The sequence below is a fragment of the Dermacentor albipictus genome, chromosome 5 (assembly GCF_038994185.2).
Source record: "Dermacentor albipictus isolate Rhodes 1998 colony chromosome 5, USDA_Dalb.pri_finalv2, whole genome shotgun sequence".
Taxonomy (NCBI): Eukaryota; Metazoa; Arthropoda; class Arachnida; order Ixodida; family Ixodidae; genus Dermacentor; species Dermacentor albipictus.
Window position 1 is genome coordinate 136,863,061 of NC_091825.1, and position 21,237 is coordinate 136,884,297.

The window sequence follows — 21,237 nt, forward strand, 5'->3', positions numbered from 1 at the left end:
GCTTCGCTGGAGAGGAAGTCGTTAGGCAACGCGGGACATCGCCAGAGCATGTCAGCCATTGAGCAAAAGGTTTCAGTGCAGTCGGAGAAAACTTTTTATCTCTGATCTGCTATTTGAATATATCTATGGGCGTCCCTCTCCTAGCAGTTCACAATGCAGTGCACGCAGAAGCAATATCCCGCGCGTCTCTGCGCAAGAGTGACACAGATAACAAGAAGAAAGAGTCACGCTGGATGGGCTTCGATGGCAGTAACTGTAGCGGCCGCTTGGATACGTAAACGGATGTCACCATCCTTTCAGTGCCGGTCGACAGCTTAATTACGGCACGGGAGCGAGGCACAGGCATCTGGAGGCGTCAAGCCAACAGCAGGGCCCGGCCCACGCGAAAGCGTAGACAAGCGCCTCTATACTCGCAGGAAAGCAGCAGGGGGAAATGGTGAAGAACGACGGAAGAGTTGAGACCGCGGGAAGAACCTTACACGCGGTTTCTGCTGTTGCCCCGGGGACGGCAATCGGCGTGGTCGGGACGTTATCCAGTTTCTATTCGTTCTGTCGATGGTGAGAGGTCAACGTCCGCGGAGGTGCGCGGATTTGGACGGCCCCGCCTTGCACACGCGACACTCTACGAGCTCGAAGTAAAAATAAAAAAAAATGTATATGTATCATGTAATCTAAGCAGGCAAAGCTGCGGCCTCACGACTCGATGTTCCTCTCCCTTACTTTTAGCAAGCCTCACAACAAACCATTGCCTTCCCGAAATTTGTTGGAGCAGTAGCCTTCCCGTGGTTGGGGCCTTCTGCGTCATCGAAGAAGTAATTTTCGACAAATTTACTCGTAAAAGGACAACTTTTCAGATCGAAGGAACTGCTGCGGTCCTCCGTGTATGTGTTTCTTTTCTTCTCTTTTTTTTGAGGGGGGGGGGGTATTTTTTCATACATTACTAGCTAAGTTACTAAGGTCGAAGCGTTATACACGTAACAAAATTTCAACGCGAGAAGTGCTCTTAAAACAAGAAGAAAATGTGCGGACCATTCATAATATTAGGTGCGTTTCAAAAGTATTGACACGCCCCCCCCCCCTTTTTTTTTCATTAGCCACAGCGCACTGCATGGGACAATAAGCGCGTTCGTATGAACCCGCAGAAAATAAGAATAATTAGCGAAACACGGGCAACGCGTCCCTTCGCCCTCCTAAGTGCCATTCTGAAGGTATAATGGCGCCTATGCGGCATGTTTACACCCCGATAGCGAAATGCTTTCACTAAGTCGTTTAACATATTTCCACATAAATGACGTATTTATGGAGGAAAGTAACGATTTATCACCGCATCGGGTGGATTCCTGTTAATTACCGAAGCCTTTTGGGAAGAAAGAGGAGCACGAGGGTCGTAAATTCTGCTACTCGTGGCGTCGTTGCAAGCCTGCGAAAAGCATGTAGAGCTGCACAATCTGCGGGCATCTAAGTATGCACACTTAATAATTCTTTAAAAATTTGCAAGATGGCGCGGGGAGAGAAAAATTGATGAATTACCAATGAAGAAGATACACTGCGTTATCGTCGAATGAACTGCAAGATTGCAATCTCTCGGTCCTGTCGTCGTAAATATGCTAACCACAGCTGTTGTTCAGCTGATAACAAAACGTACATTTCTATGCGACGATGACTGCGCATCGTTATGGTTGTATTTTATCCTAACGTTGCTTTTCTCATGCAAATAACCTGCGCTTCTTCAGTCGTCGTCGTCGTCGTTGTTGTTGTTGTTTTAGCCTCAGGTCACCGTGATTAGGTCGAAGACCCCCGGTCTTCCACTGCGACATCTCTCATAGTCAGTCTGTCACTGTGGGACGTAAATGCTATAATTAAACATTGAGTTTATTTCTTCTGGAACAGTTAGAGAGAAAAAAATGAATGTGTGCGGGGGGAGGCGAGGCCGTTTTTACTCGCTGCACATAATTACACGCTTACGAGTAGCAGCTGAGGTAGCACCCCTGGTCCGGAATCAGCATCGCGCTCACTCATTTCATCAAAAGAAAGAAGTTGAGCAAACAACACAAACAATCTGCCTCGAGGAATCTACCGCAAATCTTAGAACCACCGAGGCAGTTCTTTCCACCCTAGTCGCTTTCTTCGTCGATGTTCACTGGGAGGAAGGAGCGTCCCCCTCCCCCCCCCCCCCCCACTCCTTTTTTTTCTTTTTTCAGCGTGTCTAATCGTTCGTGTTTGCCTTCGGGTGTTCATGCAGAAGAGGGGCGCCGACGGCTAATAGGCGTCCCGTGGCTGCCGCCGTCGGTCGACGGTCGTAAATCTCGCCCACGGGCGCCCAAGTCACGCGGTGGCGGAACCTCGCGCCGTCAGCGACCCGAGGCATCCCGTCAGCACAGCGGTGACGGCGACCGCGGTGACTCGCGCGCAATAGCGGGCCGCCAGAGGGCGGCCCGCTACAGAAGACGGAGACGTACCAAAGCACAGTTCGCAATAGGGGATCAGAAAATTTGGGCGTGGTAGTTCATAGTGTTTTTTTTGTGTCTTTTTTCATTGTTTAACCTAGGTAGAACATTAGGCAGTATAGTAGCAAGAGCTTAGTGGCGCAACCCACCGCCCCGTTCCAAAGGGGACGCTCATAACATCCATCCATACATCCTTCTTGTAAACGACTTCACGCTGCAGTTGAATGTAACGGGGAGGTATTCAAAGCTTTGGGTTTTAAGGAGAGTGAAGTTAAAATAGACCTTGAACAGGTAGAAATAACTAAACGGAGGCAATCTGACTGGTGAATAATATCAACGCAAAAGTAGAGGAGTAAATACATAGGTATGCGTGCATATAGTACCATTCAAAGCTAGGTGGCGCACGCCGCCGCCGTCGCCCGATTCAAAGGGTTGAGCCTCATCCATCCATCCATCCATCCATCCATCCATCCATCCATCCATCCATCCATCCATCCATCCATCAATCCATCCATCCATCCATCCATCCATCCGTCCATCCATCCATCCATCCATCCATCCATCCATCCATCCATCCATCCATCCATCCATCCATCCATCCATCCATCCATCCATCCATCCATCCATCATTGTACAGGGGCTTTAGAACTATGAAACGCGAAGCCTTATTATACAAGTGAGCAACACCATATGCAATACGTGATCGTAGCTTGATTATATAGAGGCGTGCCACGCGTGCGGCACAGCTGCGATTCTCGGTTCGAGACGATCGTGGGGGACCACTTGCGCGTACACAGATTGCTTGCCGCGGTAATGCTGTATGTTACAGGCTTTCATAAACGACGTTTTTTAAGCATACTTTTTTTTAAACGAAGCTCAGGAGCAAGGTGGATCAAAGAAGAAAAAGAGTGGACGTAAGTAATGAAAATAAAGATAGTTGGGCTTCTGAGCTACGTGGTAGCTCGGGCACCCTATAGAGACACTTATTGTGTGCTTTTGACGTGTATGTGTCTATATAGTGCTTGTTGATATTTTCGTCATGTTTTCCCTTTTTTTATTGTTGTTTGAGTAATGAAGTTTGGATATTGTGATAGCCCGCTCTAAAGTATACCTTACATTCACATCTTTCTTCATCTAAAATTTTAAAATATATATTTAATCGTTTAAGAAATACCAACGCAGAAGTATCTTGCGTAAACAAACCATCAGATGCTCCCCGAGCTGATCCAGCAAAGTGCGTTGGCCGCAGCTTATCAAGTAGTAATAGCGGCGCCTATATGGTGCCTTAACGGCCGCGAGCATCATTTATCTCAGCGTCTTACTTGGCTCGTGGTTTCACGATATGCGGTAGCAGCAGTTAGGCTTCTCACCAAAGCCACAAGGTTGTTGCAGAAAAGTTCACATCATTTCATAAGTTCTCGTGGTGTCACGTTTACAGTTTGGCTATCCAAAAGGCATACGGGCCATTGTTTTCTTTTTTTTCTTTTAGTCAGTTTCTGTCTTTCTGTGGCTTGTGAAGTACGCTGCGTCATCGTGAGAACTACGATTTTCGGTAACAAATCCCTCATAGCGCTTGAGCCGAACCAGAAACACGAGCTCTGACACAACCAGCATCAGGTTTATGGTCGACTGTTAAAACAAGAGACTAGGGTGGTTTTATCTGGGCAGAAAACTAACAACGCGCAATTTAGGGTAACAACTCATAAAGTGGTGTGGGAACTCCAGTGCCCCACTGCCAGTCATAAGTAGCGCCGGCTTGTATCCCTGTCACTTGTGTATAAAACGGCTATTCTCCGGAAGTACTAATATCTTACTAAATGAATTACGCTTAACTCCTACACTCGTTGAAATACGCTTATCTAGGAGGAACGCGCAAAGAGCGTTCGAGAAACCCAGCTTGTAATAAATTAACTAAAGCATGCTCGGCGGACTGTTCTAAATTCCAATAATTCAGCAGCGTCTCCATTCCCCATATTGACCGAGCGAACGCAAAAACAGCAAACATGGGAGACGCAGAAGAATGCGCCTAACTTGGCTATAGACCAACGGGGGCGAGGCTGAGCTAACGCGTATAGGATCGGGTACTTCCGCCCTTTCAGTTTAGGGTTAATGAAGCCGGCGGGCTCAGCCTAATGACCTTGCGAGGCAGAAATGAACAGTCGAAAATTTCAAAAAGAAGCGGAGATGGGTGATTGCGGCCTTTTGTTCTCGGTGCACGCCGGGAATCCCCCCCCCCCCCCGCCCTCGCCCGCTGAGCCACAAAGAATCCTTGGGCCGAGCCCGCTGTGGCAGGGCCTCGCGAGGTGCGCGCCCTTTCGGCGCCGTTCAGATGCTTGGCCTCGCACAATGCAAACTCGGCTGGCGTGCGAGTCAACCGCCATTTTTCCTGACGTCGTAGTAGTTCGCGAGATTAGGAACAATGCCGGGAACGCAAAAAAAAGCAAGCAAATAAAGTAGTCTTTTGTCACTATAGGACAGAAAGGGGGGACGATCCTCTCTCTCTCTCTCTCTCTCTCTCTCTCTCTCTCTTTGCCTTTTTTGCCTTCGCCAGATGTAAGTTGATGGGCGTACCAACAAGAAGGCCCTTGCCGTGGTGCTTTCACCTGAACAGACTTGGGCCCACAAGCTTGGAAATCGGGGGCCCATTGTTATCGCTATACTTGCAGTCGCCGCTCGCTGTGTAATCACTGCCGAAACCGCTAACCTCTGCGCCCTTCTCAAACATTTATTTCCTTAAGGGCTCAATTAGAGCGTGCATATTCTATTGAGGGCTTCTCGCGTGAAGGGGCTGAGTCAGCTATAGTGTAAGTTATCAGAGCACTTGCCTTACCGCAAGCGGGCTGATAACTTAAACCAAACGGTGCGTCTTCCGTATCCTTTCGTGTTTTGTATGGTGTTTGAGGGGAAAGAAAAAAACAGGGGGTTGCTATTCTGCAGATAATTGTAGTCAGAAAAATACGGTTAGCTATTGTCCCACCCCAGCTCCACTTATACTAGACGTGTTAAACATAATAGACATAGTTTGTCTGTTTTTGTTTGTGTTCTTTACTTGAAACACTTTCTTAAACCTGCAAAAGTCTCGTGAATTACATCACTAAAGAACTAACTGCCCAGGCGGACAGCACTTGCAAAAGAAAACACAAGAAATCAATTTATTAATTAAACCAATCACAAGAATTCACTACCTAAAATTAAAAAAAAAAGATTCTGGGGTTTTACGTGCCCTAATCCCATTTTCTCTCACATGTAAATCCCGATTAGCTCAAGCAGGCTAGGTGACCAATTGTCGCCGCCCCATTCCAAGAAGATGCCATTAGATGTCATGAACATCACCATCACCATCATCATCATCATCATCATCATCATCATCATCATCATCATCATCATCATCATCATCATCATCATCATCATCATCTGAGCGAGTGAAAAAGCTTCGTGGCATATGTTACAGCTCCGTTAGACGCTTCAGTTAGACGTCCCGCGAGGCATGACGTCATACAAAATTGAAAGCATCCCCGACAGTGTTTGACCGGGAACACGAGCCCTGGTAGCAGGTCTTGAAAGATTACAGCTTATCCCACCCTGGTGTTAACAACGCAAAAACAAAAACAAAACAAAAAACGTAGACGGGACACGAGACGAGAAGACGCGCTTGTGGTGTCGTCTCGCGACCAGTCTACGTTTCTTAAGCTGTTACCACCAGGATGGAAAACCAACGAGCCCAAGCTGCTATTTACCTTGTCCCAGGCTCCCTGAATTCACGAAGCATACCGCTGCACGAGGCACGGTCCTCGCTTCTGTCACTGAGTTGTCTTTTTTCCTCCTGTCATCACAGCTGGCACGAAAGTCTACAGATTCACCGGTCGTCGTTAAGACATTCATCCTCGTTGGCCATCAGCTGTGTTCACGCAGTGCGCCTAGCGAGGGGGGACGCAAGTGACCTCGGCCCTAGCGAATAACTTATATCCTCCGCTGACAGCGCGTGCTCCAAATCTTCGAGCGATTCAAGCCCTATCAGCAACGATGTATACGCAGCCAAGGCTTGAGCAGGTCACGTGGCTGTAAGACATCTAGGCTCTTCCTTTGGACGTCGCAGTGCTTGGACAATGGAGCGCCAAAAGTCAGTCGCACATCTGGAGGCGCGCTGGACCCTACTGTCCTGCCTCGTCCTGTGCGTGATCACGAGCGCCACAAGCTGCAAGCAGATCAGTATCTGTGAGTCTCCAAATACAGTAGAACCTCGTTAGAGTGAAATCGTCGGCACCGGGAGAAAATAGTTATTATGTCAGTATCTTCGCTACAGCCGTAGCTCACTATTTATCCTTTCAGTAACTACGACAAAAAAAATATTCCCGGAGGTTGATTCTCCTTCGGAAGAGTGCGAATTTGCTCTTTAGTGAAACGCACATTTAGACGGGAGCTAAATGCAACTATCGTGCACATGTGTTTACGTATATGCTAACGAGCCCCACATGGTCAAAATTAATTGGGAGCCTTTCACTGCGGTGTCTCTCATAGCCCACAGCTCAGTGTCGCTTTGGAACGTCAAACCCCACGAATCAATCAGCCAACCCGCAGAATGACTAAAACTGCGACTCTGTTAATCGTAATGCGTCAGGGGTGCTGCGCTGCTGTGCGTCTCCTGGCTTGTCACCAGCTTGTCATCATTATATTCGCACTGAAGTCAGAACGGCTGGTGTTTAGCTTAAAAATATAATATACTGTCACGCACTGCAACGTACTGCTGACGCCCACCGGCTCCTTGGTCTTCCCTGGTGACAATCAACGGGCATCATCAGCTATGAAGCACCAATATCAGCTTCAGGCAGCAGAATGACGGCAGCCTAACGTACCGACGGAGCACTTGCTTTGACTTGACTGATTTTCAGGCGCTTTGCTGCGTGCACAGGCAGTGTTCCCTCTATTCTGCTTTCCTCTTTCTGTTCCCCCCTTCCCTTCCCCCAGTGTAGGGTAGCAAACCGGACGCTCGTCTGGTTGACCTCCCTGCCTTTCCACTCTTTGATATCTCTCGCTCGCTCTCCTGGCTTGTACCTTTTTTTCTTTCTTTTTTTTGTCAGAAATAACATCTACCAGCAAAAATTACCTCGACGATTATAATTACTAAATATTTCGTAGTCCCTAAAATGATCTCTTTTCGTATTGTGAAACATGGCGCTCCACACCTTATGTTGCAGTATCAGGAAAGCGTGTGCTAGAAGCGAGGGCCAACTTCGGGAAAGTGATGAAAGACTGCAGTAAAGAACTTGCAAAAATGGCCTCGCTCACGCCCAAAAAGGACTTTGGCAAGGTACAGTACATTTTTTTTTTTTGCCACACGCAATCACGAAGAATTTCATCCCCAAGCAATGAGCCACATAGATAAGGTAAAGGCGAAGGCCATAGCGCTATGTAAAGAGTTGCATCTCGAGAAATTATCAAAAGCTGCTAATGCTTCTAATCGTACCTCCTGGTCAGTGTTTTTTACTGTAAAAACCCACAAGCCAGATATGCCATTTAGGTGCACCTTTAGTAAGCGTGAGCGTTGACAGCAAAACGTTAGCCATTATTTACTAAAGCATTTAGTGCACTGGATGTGGGTGATCCATTTATTACCAATAATTCAACAGATGTCTCACCCTGTCTGCAAGAACCTGGACTACGGTGGGTCTGCCTGCTCAGTGGATATCGAAGATTTGTTTTGCTCAATCCCACATACAGAACTGTTTCCGATAGTTCGGGCCTGCATCGAACTGAATGGTGTTCTCGCCTTTGAGATGGGTGCAAGAATAGCTGTTGATAACTTTATAACTTTGTTTGAATATTATATTCCTTTGATTCTTGCTTCACATGATTGTGGTTGCATTCATTGTAAATGTATTTGCAGCGGTTCCTGTGTCGCGCCAGTTTTATGTGCCGTACTTTTATCTGCTATTGACCAAGACTTGGCTTTACCTTTGACGGTGCAAAAGTGCAGTAAGGTTTTGGGTATGTGGAAGATCTTTTGGTGCTATTAAAATTTAACCTTTCTGCAACGACCGCTAATAAAGTGGAATGACTTTTAGCGCTATTTGGACGACATGGAAAATGGCTTTTCTTTACGCATGAGCTTCCTTTAAATGCCAAACTGCAGTTTTTAGCTTTAAGTCTATTCTTTTCTGAATGGCATATTTGTTGGGCGTATACCGCCCGAGCTCACGCAAAGAGCTCTTACCGTTCGACTCGGCGCATACTAAACTTTTTGAAAGGGCAATAGCATCCATGTGTCTCGAGGCGGCGTTGGTGAGGTCTTGTTCTCGGAAAATACAAAAGATCTTTGACTGTCAGGTCGCACGGCTACGTTCAGCAGGATACCTTTGTTCTATTACGGTTGCAGTAGCGGAAACTCTCCTTAAAAAAAACGAAGGGTAAGCGGAAAACCAAGCCGCTAGTGGAATAAATCTCACAGGTTGTTCCGTAGATGCAAAGAGTGGCCCACAATTTAAATACAGTGGCCGATAGGTACGAAAAAACCTGCTGTTTTTTCGGCTGGCTGGCCTGTGCTTGCTGGCCTGTGCCCACGCATCTCAGACCCGCATAAATTGACCCTTTGTGGTAAAACATCGTACAAGGCCGTGTGTGACTTGCGCGGTCGGTGTGGTGTACGAAATTCCACTTGATTTCGGCAGGGTATACATCGGCCAGACAGGCCGTTGCATCAACGATAGGGCAAATAAACACGAGCAGTCTGTCAAGAATAAGATTAATGCACATTTACATATATGCACTGCGACCCCTGAACGTGTGATTCAGGCCCTTTCCATGTCCTCATTCTTGGGAACAGCAAACATTCCTTGACGCGGGAATTAATGGAGGCTTATTTCACCAACATGAAAAATGACGTCTGTGACAGCGATACGTCTGTGGCTTTAGGCAGACGTGAACGCCATTTTCTGCACTTTATGTTTTGGATAACAATGCAAACATTGAGTATTTTGCGCAAGCGTACTTGTGCACATGGCCACCTTTTCCTATAAATGTGACCCCATCTGCTTTCAATAAACTAGTTCCAAGTGACATTATTTCCTGTCCTAAAGCTTTTTTCCGCCCTTGGATGCGCCTTAACATTGCACAATACGGTACTTAGACTATCACCTCTGGGGCCTGTCTCTACAGTCGAATCTCCGCCTCATCAGCATCGTCAGCATCATCATCATCATCATCATCAGCAGCAGCAGCAGCAGCAGCAGCAGCATCATCAGCATCATCATCAGCCTACTTTATGTCTACTGCCAGGACGAAGGCCCAGTTATCCCTGTTCTATTACCCCTATTTCCTATTACCCTCCGCCTATTGGTGCCTATATATAACAAAATATTCAATCCTAATATATCAAAGCAATGTGTTCTGCGATATGTCGCTTTATAAAACTTATTTCCAATATTGTAATATTGCAACGACTAAACATGGAAGAAAATTCCAGGAAGGAACGACGCGGCGCCATTCAAAGCATTTTGGGGTTATTTAAATAATCTTGTTTTATATTTTTAGAATTCCTGCTCGATCGTATGCCAATTATGTATTCATATTTAGCCAATTGTCACGGGCCTGTTTATGCCATTTACTCACCACTTGACGAAATTACGCAAGGCAGGGTAATTGGAGACCTCTAGGAGAGGCCTTCGACCTACAGTGAACATTATTATTATTATTATTATTATTATTATTATTATTATTATTATTATTATTATTATTATTATTATTATTATTATTATTATTATTATTATTATTATTATTATTATTATTATTATGAAATGCGCGTTTACATCGGCAACATATGGAGCAGCCATTTTAGAAACAAAGCGCGAGCAGTCGCATGAAGAGAACCATCATGTTTTTCAAGTTAGAGCCCTTCAAGAGCATAAATCTGTTAGTCTGTACCCAAGCCTTCCAAACTTTGCATGTTCGTTCCTAGCTAAGTACTATATCAACGTTCTTTTCTGGTTCCGCGTCCTTACAGCTCGAACGTTTTTGAAGCTATATTATTTATTTATTTATCGCGCGACTGAGCGGAGAAATAGAATTCGATGCAGGCTGTTAGAGATGCGGCGGCTGAGCGAAGGATATCAAGGAGAGCTGGCGTCCAACTGAACGAACGAACGAACGGCGTCCGAACGAACGCTTTGATGATGATGATGATGATGATGATGATGATGATGATATTGTGGCCAACCCTTTGTATCGGGTGGACGTGGCAACCACGCCCAAGCCAGAATGACGCTCTATTGCCTACCTATCGAGCAAAGCAGGCACAGGTAGGAAAAGGAAAGAACACCAAAAGAAAGAAGAGAAAAGGAGAGAATGCGCTGCACTGATAAGCAGTCATTGGGGTCCATCCGCAAGTGCCGCTCGCCAGCATTCAAGGCGCCTCTTTGTCTCTGCGACTACGGCTCTGTCTATACCACATGCACCGTCCGCTCTACTAGTCTGTTCGAAACCAAGGGCAGCCTCCAGAGATAAACCCTGCGCGGCAGATGGCCCGATTTTCATTTCAACAAGCAACGCCGACTGGTTGGAGATAGTATAGCCAAACCAGCAATGAGGTCGCCGCGCGAGGAAAGGCGACGTGTCAACGAGCGTTGCCTGCGTAGCTCCTCGTAGCTTGGGCGTAGAGTGATGATGTCTGTCACGGACTGAGGATTCTTGGCCAGTGGCGTGTTGAAAGCATCGTCCCCTATCCCTTTTACGACATTTCTGATGTTGCCGGACTCTGACATCGTCGTATTGACTTTCTTACCGATTTTTTTTGTACTCTCCCATAAACACTAAAACGTGAAACAATTCTAAAAGATAGCAGCGTATTTCCTATTTACGTTTCAGAGCGTGGAAAGAATGTAGGCCTTTCAAATTCTCTTTCCTTCTCTCGGCTGGCCTTTTCCATATGGTCTCCAAGATTGTACGCCAGTTTTTTCAGGTAGAAATAATGGAGCCTGTTGCGAGGTGCTTTACGTAAGTTACCCCTGCCTGCTATTGCTTTCTCTTAAACATTTCCTTCGAATACTTCTCATAAGTAATAAATATAATTAGTAGCGATTTAGCGTTAATGTGATAATCATGGCTTAGCATTACGTCGCAATTCTTTGAGGTTCTGGATCCACGGTTCAAATCACGTTCACGACAGTGCAAGGTGTTGTTCCGGAGAGAGAAGGAGACGGAGAGAGGAGAAACTTTTATTCAATGATAAAAATAGATTATTCTCATGCTAGAGCCCTAGTCGAGCGCCCCACTGACCTTAGCCGCCCGTCCAACCTGGTCGATCAGCGATTGCTGGTCGGCCCGGTCATAGCTGGACAGTCGCGCCTCACATTGCTCCAATGTGTGCTGTGCTGCCAAATTTGCGTCTTTTTTTATTAATGCTAACGCATTAATAAAAAGTGTTTGAAAGGTTGTGAAAACTATTCAGTGAAAACGCTCGCCCAGATGTGCTATCAATAAAGGAACTGTCTGATCATAACATGGACAGGTAAGTGTAACAATGTGCTCAATCTCTAATGTTAGCGTCATTTGGCCTTTATCTCATTCTTAAATCACTTAGAGGGTGTCGCTTGTCTGCGCCGCATACAACAGCTGCATTGGTGAAGCAAATGAGAAGATAAAGGAAGGTTTCCATCAGAAGCCTCACCAAATGGTAAGGATCGGCCGTTTCTACTACAGATATGCCATGAAAAGGGGGACACCCTTCATACGTATTATACGCGTTCTGCGATGCACTGGTACTGCAATGGTGACAGTGCATTTTAGCTTCTCGAGATTGGGGAGGAGACCGTACTTATGATCATAGATGTCCAAAAGCCGGTGTTTCTCGTTTTTAACTGATTTATTCGCTGGGAATGTTTCTTTGCTTATCCTTGCATTATCTTTTTTAGTGTATTGGGCTTATAATAGGAAAGGTAGAAGACTTCTCATATTAGAAAATACACTTCACGAGTAGTGATACCACACGCAGTGACGGAGTACGTTCCTGGCGCAGAAATAGCCGGCCTTGATCGCCAGGCTAAATCCACCCGTTGCTGCGCCCGCCATTACCACCTTACAGCACTCTATTTTCAACTGTCTATAGCAAAAGACCTACAGGTGCGAACAAAATTAATTGTTACACGGGAGCTGTGGTCTAACTGTACATACCAACTGGCATGGTGTTCTTTGGCTGTACCTGGCCCTTGCGCCACTAAACACCACACATTTAATTCAACTAGATACCAGTGCCATCTAGCAGCTTCCGACGGAAGCTAGTGATTGAATCCCGCATGCGTGCAGGCCGGTGGTGATGGCCGATCCCCACCTCTCTCTGTTTCCTTGCCCGCGGATCACAGTGTCGTTCGAAACTTATGCGGCTGTTCCTGTAGTTCGCACGTGCTAGACAAACGCCCCTGTGACACACGCGAGTGTACCTATCCTATCAGCACCGTCACGCTAGCTATATAGAGCTCAGTTGTAGAAGCTGCGAAAGACGTTCGGAATCAGATCGACGGTGTGAAACGGCTATCAGCACCGGCAGGCGCGCATGCGGGATCCGATTCCTATATAGTTTCCCTCCAAGGCTGCTAGAGGGCAGTGGGATTCAGTCCGGCCACAGCTACTGTGTTCCAGTTACTTCTGTACCCTCCTGTACAATGTGCAAATGCTTGCTGTCGATGTCGTCGTAGAGAAGCGATGACGCTGCAGTTGAGGAACGCATATGTGCTCTGGATTGCGTAACGAACAAGGACTAAAATGAAAACGGGGAGCCAACATCATGTTCATTTTTCATAGCGGCGCCTCGGGTAGCATACATATTGAATGCACAGTTTAGGGGGAATTGAACAAGCTGAGAAAGATTACTTTTTCTATATATGAGGGGCAAACGTGGTCGTATCGCGGAACAAAAACAAAACGATGGTAATTATCATTACTCTGCCATGGTGATCAGAGATGTGTAGCTGCTTCAGTATGATTCCAGTCTTTTAGAATTTTTTTTTTCGGCCGACCTCCCTACATTTTCCAGTCATTAAACTACTTCTTCTTTTAGCATTTTCTACAAAAACATTATCGCGAAAAAAATGAAAGTACAAGTAGGCGTAGAGGGAAGCTCTAGCTCGAGGCAAACTCCAATTTCCCTATTCAAATATATGTAAAGCATAAGCATAACTACCGCTGAACTTTTTTGAATGACATTTGTTGCCATTGAAAGAAAGTTACATTCTTGTGAGTTTTCGTAAACTTTTCTTTTAATTGGTAAGTTTAAAAAAAAAATTGATTTAAGACCTGCAATTTTTTTATTTGCCAATAATTGGCAAGATCGAAAAAAATAAAAGCACGAAGTTTAGAAAATCGAAACTCTGCATCAAAAACAGATATTGCAGTTTTGTCAACTGCATTCGCTAGAGCATCTAAGGGTGGAAATTTATACATATATATATATATATATATATATATATATATATATATATATATATATATATATATATATATATATATATATATATATATATATATATATATATATATATATATATTTACGGCTTACGTGACATAGTTACAATGCCTGGAAAGCATTCGCAAAGTCCTACTCAAAAATTAGCGGTATATTTCAGTGAGAGTAAATGTATTAATTTTGCCCGCTTTAGGAGGATTATTAGCTGCAGTTTACAAAACTGCTATGTATTGTTTGTCATTGCGGAGTTACAAAGTTGTCAACTTGATAGTATCATATTTCGTTTTTCTTATTTCCCAATAGAATATGCTTGCTATAGCAATTATATTTTAACTGTTTCTAATACATAAAACAAGCCTAATCAAATATCGTGCAGTGGTTGCCGAGAAAAGTTATTCCTCGATTCCCCTGTATTCAGGTAGGAGTCCCCGAGCTAAAGCATCCACTTAAAAACAAAAGGCTATTTATTGACTTCTAATGTAAAGCTACCGGACGAGTGCCTGTATGATGTTGACAAAACTGATAAGGTAAGCACGTGGTTGACGTTTCGAGACTTTCGCTAAAATTGTACCCATAAATGACCCCCGTCTTTCCTAATTTCTGTTATTTATTACGCCCTAACTGAGAATATCTGCAAACGTCGCGTAATGTCTGCCTAGCCTCGTATGTTTCTGCCTAACCAGAGTTTCACGGTCCTGTAGGTTCTCGAGTGCGGAATGAAGACCACCCAAAACAAGGTAGGTGGCGTGCGAATCAAAGCGCACGAAAGATTGAAAATGAGTGGACGGTGAGAGAATGCATGCAACTCCCTAACTTGCTTACGGACGTTGACGTACGTGGACGGTCTCTGCAGAGCTCGCAGTTCTACACAGTGCTCGGAGACACCGACAGACTCTTGGACGCCGTGCACTAGGCGCTGGCAAGTACACGTACCTTTTGCAAAGCACGCGTTCTCGGAAAACACGATTGCCGTTACCGGCTGTTCACTTGAAGTGCGCTAAAACGGTCTAAAATTTTTCGGCAGAACCCATCTCACGATGAATGCCGACATCTGTGCGATTCGCATTGAAGCAACGTAGCGAGAAGCCGCGCAACGCCACCGTCGCAATATGTCGTGTACGAGGGGTGTATGTAAAGGGAAGCTTGATCCACTCTCGCGTTCTATGGATGGGATGGATGGATGGATGGATAGATGGATGGATGTTATGAGCGTCCCCTTTGAAGCGGGGCGGTGGGTGTCGCCACCAAGCTCTTGCTACTATGCTGCCTGATATCCTACCTATCTCTGGGCATGCTGTGACATCTAGCGGCGGCGCTGTGAATATATATTCGGCGTGGGTGAATATATACGCGGACAAGATTGTCTATAATATACAACGCGGGTTCGATTTCGCCCAGCCCCGGAGAAATATTATAGGATTATTATTATTTTTTTTGTCATTGAAGAGCGCCACCTATTAGTGCCACACACACCCAGTGGCACGTTACGCAGTGATCGAGGTTGGCGTCAAAGAGGTTCATTGAAGAGCGACACATACCGAGTGCCACATAGCCAACGACCAACGAATTTGCATGATTCGCGCTGCTTTCCGGTAGATGGTAAGTTTCCCTCTTAATTGGACCCCGTGTGAGATGTGACAGCCCACATTTAATGACACGGTTTTCATAGATTCGAGCATTTTTACGTCCACAGAAGAAAAAAGAAACGTCAAAGAGGTGCAAGTGAAATTTTGAATACAAAATCTTGTGTTCAAGCGCCAGTTGCTTACACGGACTTTTATGCAGATCATTGACACTCTGGGCAAATGTCTTATATCGGCACTAGATGTAACTCATCAGGTGAACACGTCGGTGCACTGCTAAGTGAATCTGATGCACTCTCAGGCTGTGTTGTCCTCGTTCGTGAATGTAATTGTGATTGCCCACTTCTCTGTGCAGGTGTGCTTTAATCGGACAGGAGCATTGGACTTGCCATTGGAGACACTCGACGACATGGTTGCTTTCGCAAGGCGATTCTCGATGAGCGTTGGATGAACAGGAAATGAACTTCGTTTCCCACCGCTACTCTGGGGTTGAAAATTATTTTTCATGCGCAAGGACATCGAGAGACCGCGGGACGCGACGTTCGCTAACTGCTCACAAACCGAGGTGAGGCGTGTTCACTAACACGCCTCAACTCAACGCTCTTTTTTTTTTGTCTTCACCACGTGGGGAGCAGTATCAGTCACGTGTTGCGCTAAAGTATAAGACTGACTACAGCGATTCCAGAGCCCCAGTTTCGTAATCACGCACACACACACTCACGACGTTAGTGCATACGCGGATTATAGTAATTTCAGGAGGAGCCGACGCACTGCCCATTGCAGTACTCAGCCTCTTCCGGGGAACGATGTCATTTGATCCGGTCTGCCGTGCCGCTCGCTGCTTCATGCTGCCACCTTGCTAAACGTTCTACTTGCGCCAAGCAAGTTGCGAGAGACACCGCATTAGGATATGCCGGCTCTCTGTTTCGAGCGAGGAGTTCTTAAACCTTACCAAGATCATACTACGCAAGCGTTGCTCGTAAGCGAAGTGTAGGAGGAGAGGAGACAAATGGGAGGAAAGACAGGAAGGTTAGCCAGTGTAAGTACCGGCTGGCTACCCAACTGTAACTGCCCATGAAGGCGAAACAAACACACCATCTCATTAGCAAAACATAAAACTAGGCAAGTTGGTATAGGTTGACCATTTTGAACTGTAACGCAGAAAGACGGAGCACACGAGAAGGAGGGGAACACCGTCTCGTGCTCGCCGGGTAAACGCCATACTGAGATACCGTGGCGGACACAGTGCAACAAACATGTCAGATTTATTGCACGGTCAATAGCGCTATCGAACGCCTATAGTAGTGTTGAATCAATTTTTTGGGCTCTGATAAAGGGCCTAGAGCTTCATTTGGGGTGTCATTTATATGCACCGGACATATCATTTGCTCTTAGCATGCAAGGGCGTAACAAAACTCATCAAAATTGTAGCCTATTAACTCCACTACCAGACCAATGCTTACCCCCGAGATTCCTAATTACGACTGCCCTGCGTCAACAAAGCCCACCGTATTCACGCTAATTTCAGAATCTCACCACACTGCTGCCCCTGGACTGCGCTTCGTTCCCCCTCTCCCCGGTTCTGTTACTCTATTAAGCCACCGCATGAAGCCGACAAACAAAGAAGATAAAGCGTGATGTAAATGAACTGCGTGCATGTTGTTATTGAAATACAAAACTAACAAAGAAATTGGAAATTAAATCGCAATAAAGGAGAACTTGCTGCTGGCAGAAGCCGAACCCAAAACCTCCGCATTAAAGTCCTCGGTGCTTTAACAACTGAGCTATACAGCAGCCGATATTCCTTCTCTCGTTTTTTAGTATTTTTGTAAGTGTACTAAACCTATATTTTAGAGTGCTAGTCAGCGCCACTAACGGCTTTGGCTGTGAATGCGAAACATCACTTTCAACCACAGGTGTCAAGGAGCCAAGCCACTAGCCAATAAATCCTCGTGTGTGAAGGTTGTTACCTCAGGAAGTAGACAAAAACAAGGGGAACCGAAAGGATTGACTTTCTCGTTAGTTACAACCTCACGAAGCCAACTCACAATGAAGACAGGAAAATTAACTGGTTGATTTCATTTAAATGTATAAATAACGAGGAAGATAGAAATGAAAGTGGACGAAAAGACAACTCGCTGCAGGTTGGAGCCGATCCCAACGTTTTGTCGTTACGTCTGTGATACTCTACCATTGAGCTATCCATTGTACAGAGGCTGCCAGAGGCCGTGGGTTATGTGTCCTGCGAATTATGCGACCTACGAAACTCGACTTCTTCCTGACTTCTTCCTGAATAAGGAGTTCATTTCTCAGGCAGCAGTCCTTCAATGATGGAAGGAGCTCAAACCGTGTTTATGATCTCTCATAGGTCGCTTACTTCCGAAGGGTTGTTCTTGGGAAGGTCACCAGCCGGAGTGCCATCTACTCATATGTCCACAACAGTGAGGGAGAATAGATCGAGAAGCGCTCCCCAAATTGTGTGCCACTGCGCTCGTGCCATAAAAGCAGGGAAGCACGTGCTCAACGGACCACGGCGTGGGAGGAGCCGCAGGGCCGCGCCAGTGGCACGGGAACAGAGACCCCACTGGTGCGAGCGCCGAGATTTGGCGCCTGTGCCCGAGATGGATGACCCCCGCTGATTAAGAACTGCACCCCGGACGCGGAGGCGTAGTCGGAAAGGGGCTAGCGGGGCCACGGTGTTCGGCAAGGCGCTCGGTCGCGGTCAACGCGGTCTCACCATGACCCCTCGCGACCTTTCCATATATGAACGAGTATAAGCTTTCAGCTTCCCTCGATTTTAGCCGCTATGTCGGTAGGGCATTGTACACTGCACTTCGTATAGCGCTAGCGCTAAACGGTTGAGATCATTAGGGGTGCCAAGTATCTGAAACGTCAAATGCGAAACGATTACTTGTGCTTGAAATCGAAGTAATATTAGATTCTAAAATTTGAATTCGTGTCCTTCTAATATTCGATTATGGCCAAATATACGGGCCGCTGTGATCATTCGAACCTTTTGACGCGGAAACGAGCCCATGCATTTGTCACACCCGAACAGGCTTAATCTCGGTCACACCGACTGCTTCAAGTGATCGTTATGAGGCCAGAAGGAACAACGGCGACCTCATTTCTTGCTCATACCAACCAGGGTTATTTCGGAGAGGTCATTTCAAAGCCAGCACTTTGAGTTGATTAGCTCGTTAATTAGCTGCGTCGCATAGCAACACCTTTAAAGATGCGCAGCAAAGTTCGGCGATGAACGCTTCCCATAAATTTCTATCTGCGTCTCTCATCGCACCGTGGCGCGTTTAATTAATTTAATTGTGGGGTTTTACATGCCAAAACCACTTTCTGATTATGAGGCGCGCCGTAGTGGAGGGCCCCGGAAATTTCGACCACCTGGGGTTCTTTAACGTGCACCTAAATCTAAGTATACACGGGTGTTTTCGCATTTCGCCCCCGTCGAAATGCGGCTGCCGTGGCCGGGATTCCATCCCACGACCTCGTGCTCAGCAGCCCAACACCGTAGCCACTGAGAAACCACGGCGGGTACCGTGGCGCGTTTCTTACAAGATCGAGCTCGCCGTGTCTTGATAATTCAACACCCTTTTATTGCGCAATAAAATTTACACTTGACCTGCAAGGTCAACCAAGGGGGCTGAGGGACGCGCTTCTCACAGAAATCTGCAGCGCGTCTCAATGTGTAATGCGCCGCTTTGCCCTGTTGGCTCACGATAGCTTGGTCATAGCTTGGCTTTCATCGATTACCACAGCGGGTGCGATCTGCATACATTTTATTTGACACGCTATCGATATCGATGCAGGGAAAAATTTGGGGGGTGCTTAAGCTTTGCCTTTAATAGCGGAACGCCACAGCATTCAAAGATCCCCGACTGCGCTTCTCCCGCTTCCCGGCAACTGCAGCTTATCTAACCGTAATGCTTACCGAGACACGCTGGCGGCGAACTCTATGCACGAAGGCGAGCTTTTTTGGTAGAAACGCGGCCGCTTGCGTGGGCCAATCTTCTGTTATTGTTTCGCACTTTTACTATTTCAGTCTGATTAGAATTAACATAAAAGGCATGCGCCGTCGGTGTTTCATGACATTTGTTTCTTGGCTGTCATTCTCAAAATTCTTAAAAGTAACTTCGCAAGGAATGTAGGACAAGGTATGAGCGTTATAGAACTTTAGTGCTGTATCGAATGTACATGGCAATTTCCGCTCACAGGAAAGCCGACGCCGGACGCCGACACCGGATTTACTGCAACACGGGGCCATTACCGCTATCACGTTAATACAGAGCAAGACGACGAAGCAAGAAGTGTCTAGAAGGTTTCAGCGTTGAGGAACCACGAACTCGCCTTATCTTTTGCGTATGTTTCCTATACATCTTTCAGTACCGTCATTTATACGCCAGGCTGCAATGCTCTTTTTGTTCATACATTTCTCGAATGCACAAGAGAAACGCCAAGCATTTTATGTTCTCTGGAGGAATATCTTATTTAGAGTGCGCCCCCTTTAGTACTATTTAACATCTGCATTGCGGTGTACGCGATCTCGCCTTTGTCCGAAAGGGTATTTCTTGTTGTGGCTTCCAAAGTGCATGCACAGGCTCCACCATCCTCGCAACCATTGCCACGATTGCTATTTTCAAGTGTCTCTACTTGGCCAGTAAAAAGGCGATTCTGCTTGGCCTGATTCAAAAGAGTGAGCTAGTTGACGTCTTGTCCACTTGAACAGGCCGTCCGTAGATCGTTTCGTAAGAATTTGCACGTCCTAGTGATTTGAAGAACGGAGGTAACAAGCTGTGGTGCTCGCCCCTCGTTACTGTTTTGTGTCGCCATATGAATGTGGGACTTGACGCTGTTTCCGCCAAGTTACTGAAGTCTTGTAAAATTTAACAGCAACCTAAAACATTGCGATATCTTTGTTATTATACATGATATTTAGGAGATATTGGTGTCTCTAAGTGGCACCGCCTATTCCAATTACATGCAATAGAAAGCTGTGAAAATAAAATAAATTACGAAATGACACTAACACTTAAAGTCAACTCACGTAAATACGTAACATTTGTTTTATCACTTTCTTATTGCTTTACGATACTGGCTCGTGATAACTACACACCACAGTTTTATAAATATTTTGCCTACTACAAAATCAATTAGGTGTCATTATGCTTCCTATACTTGTCATGTTATAATTGAACACTGATGTGAGAAGCCTCCACCCTGCAGTAGATATAAATGAGGCTGACGATAGTGGCTTGTAGCCCTTTTATGCGCGTACCTCTCAAAATTTCGTCCACCATACGTGCATTCAAAATCCATCTTGCATGATCGCTCTGTAGAATTGCTGACGCCACTTTTTGAACATTTGAACTCTATTTCGCATACGTACAATCTACAGATGGCAAAGAGCACCGACAAAATTCCCTAATTCAGATTGACTTGGCCTGGTTACTTGACCGGCTTCGGCTACACATACATAGTACGGGATATCATAATAAATGTATAGATTCGAAACACACCTATTCCAAAAAAGAAGGGCGAAATAATATCGCCTCTTCTTTTTTTAATTTGCAGAGCATATTTGCGAGCAGGCATAACCAAAAACATAAACCTAGAGGTTACATAAAAAGGCTGCGGTGTGGCCTCCTATCAGACGGGATGAGAATGGAAAGCGGACGGCGGAGAGGGCGGCATCCTCGGGTGCTCTCACCGAGATTTAGCGCCTGCCCAAGATGGATGACCCCGC

At 45.9% G+C, this 21,237-nt stretch overlaps 1 protein-coding gene across 2 annotated transcripts; it reads left to right on the plus strand.

Moving 5' to 3' along the window:
• The first annotated feature begins 6,508 nt into the window (after nt 1-6,508).
• Nucleotides 6,509-15,936, plus strand: LOC135909314 (uncharacterized). 2 transcript variants are annotated; one of them, XM_070539733.1, is made up of 5 exons: nt 6,509-6,662; nt 7,643-7,755; nt 12,019-12,111; nt 14,598-14,633; nt 15,835-15,936. In XM_070539733.1, exons 1-5 carry the CDS (start codon nt 6,554-6,556, stop codon nt 15,928-15,930), a joined length of 447 nt encoding a protein of 148 aa, XP_070395834.1. In that variant the 5' UTR covers nt 6,509-6,553; the 3' UTR covers nt 15,931-15,936. The 2 variants fall into 2 exon arrangements, with proteins under 2 accessions (XP_070395834.1, XP_065297324.1); XM_065441252.1 differs by lacking the exon at nt 15,835-15,936 and adding an exon at nt 14,750-14,816.
• Nucleotides 15,937-21,237: the final 5,301 nt, after the last annotated feature.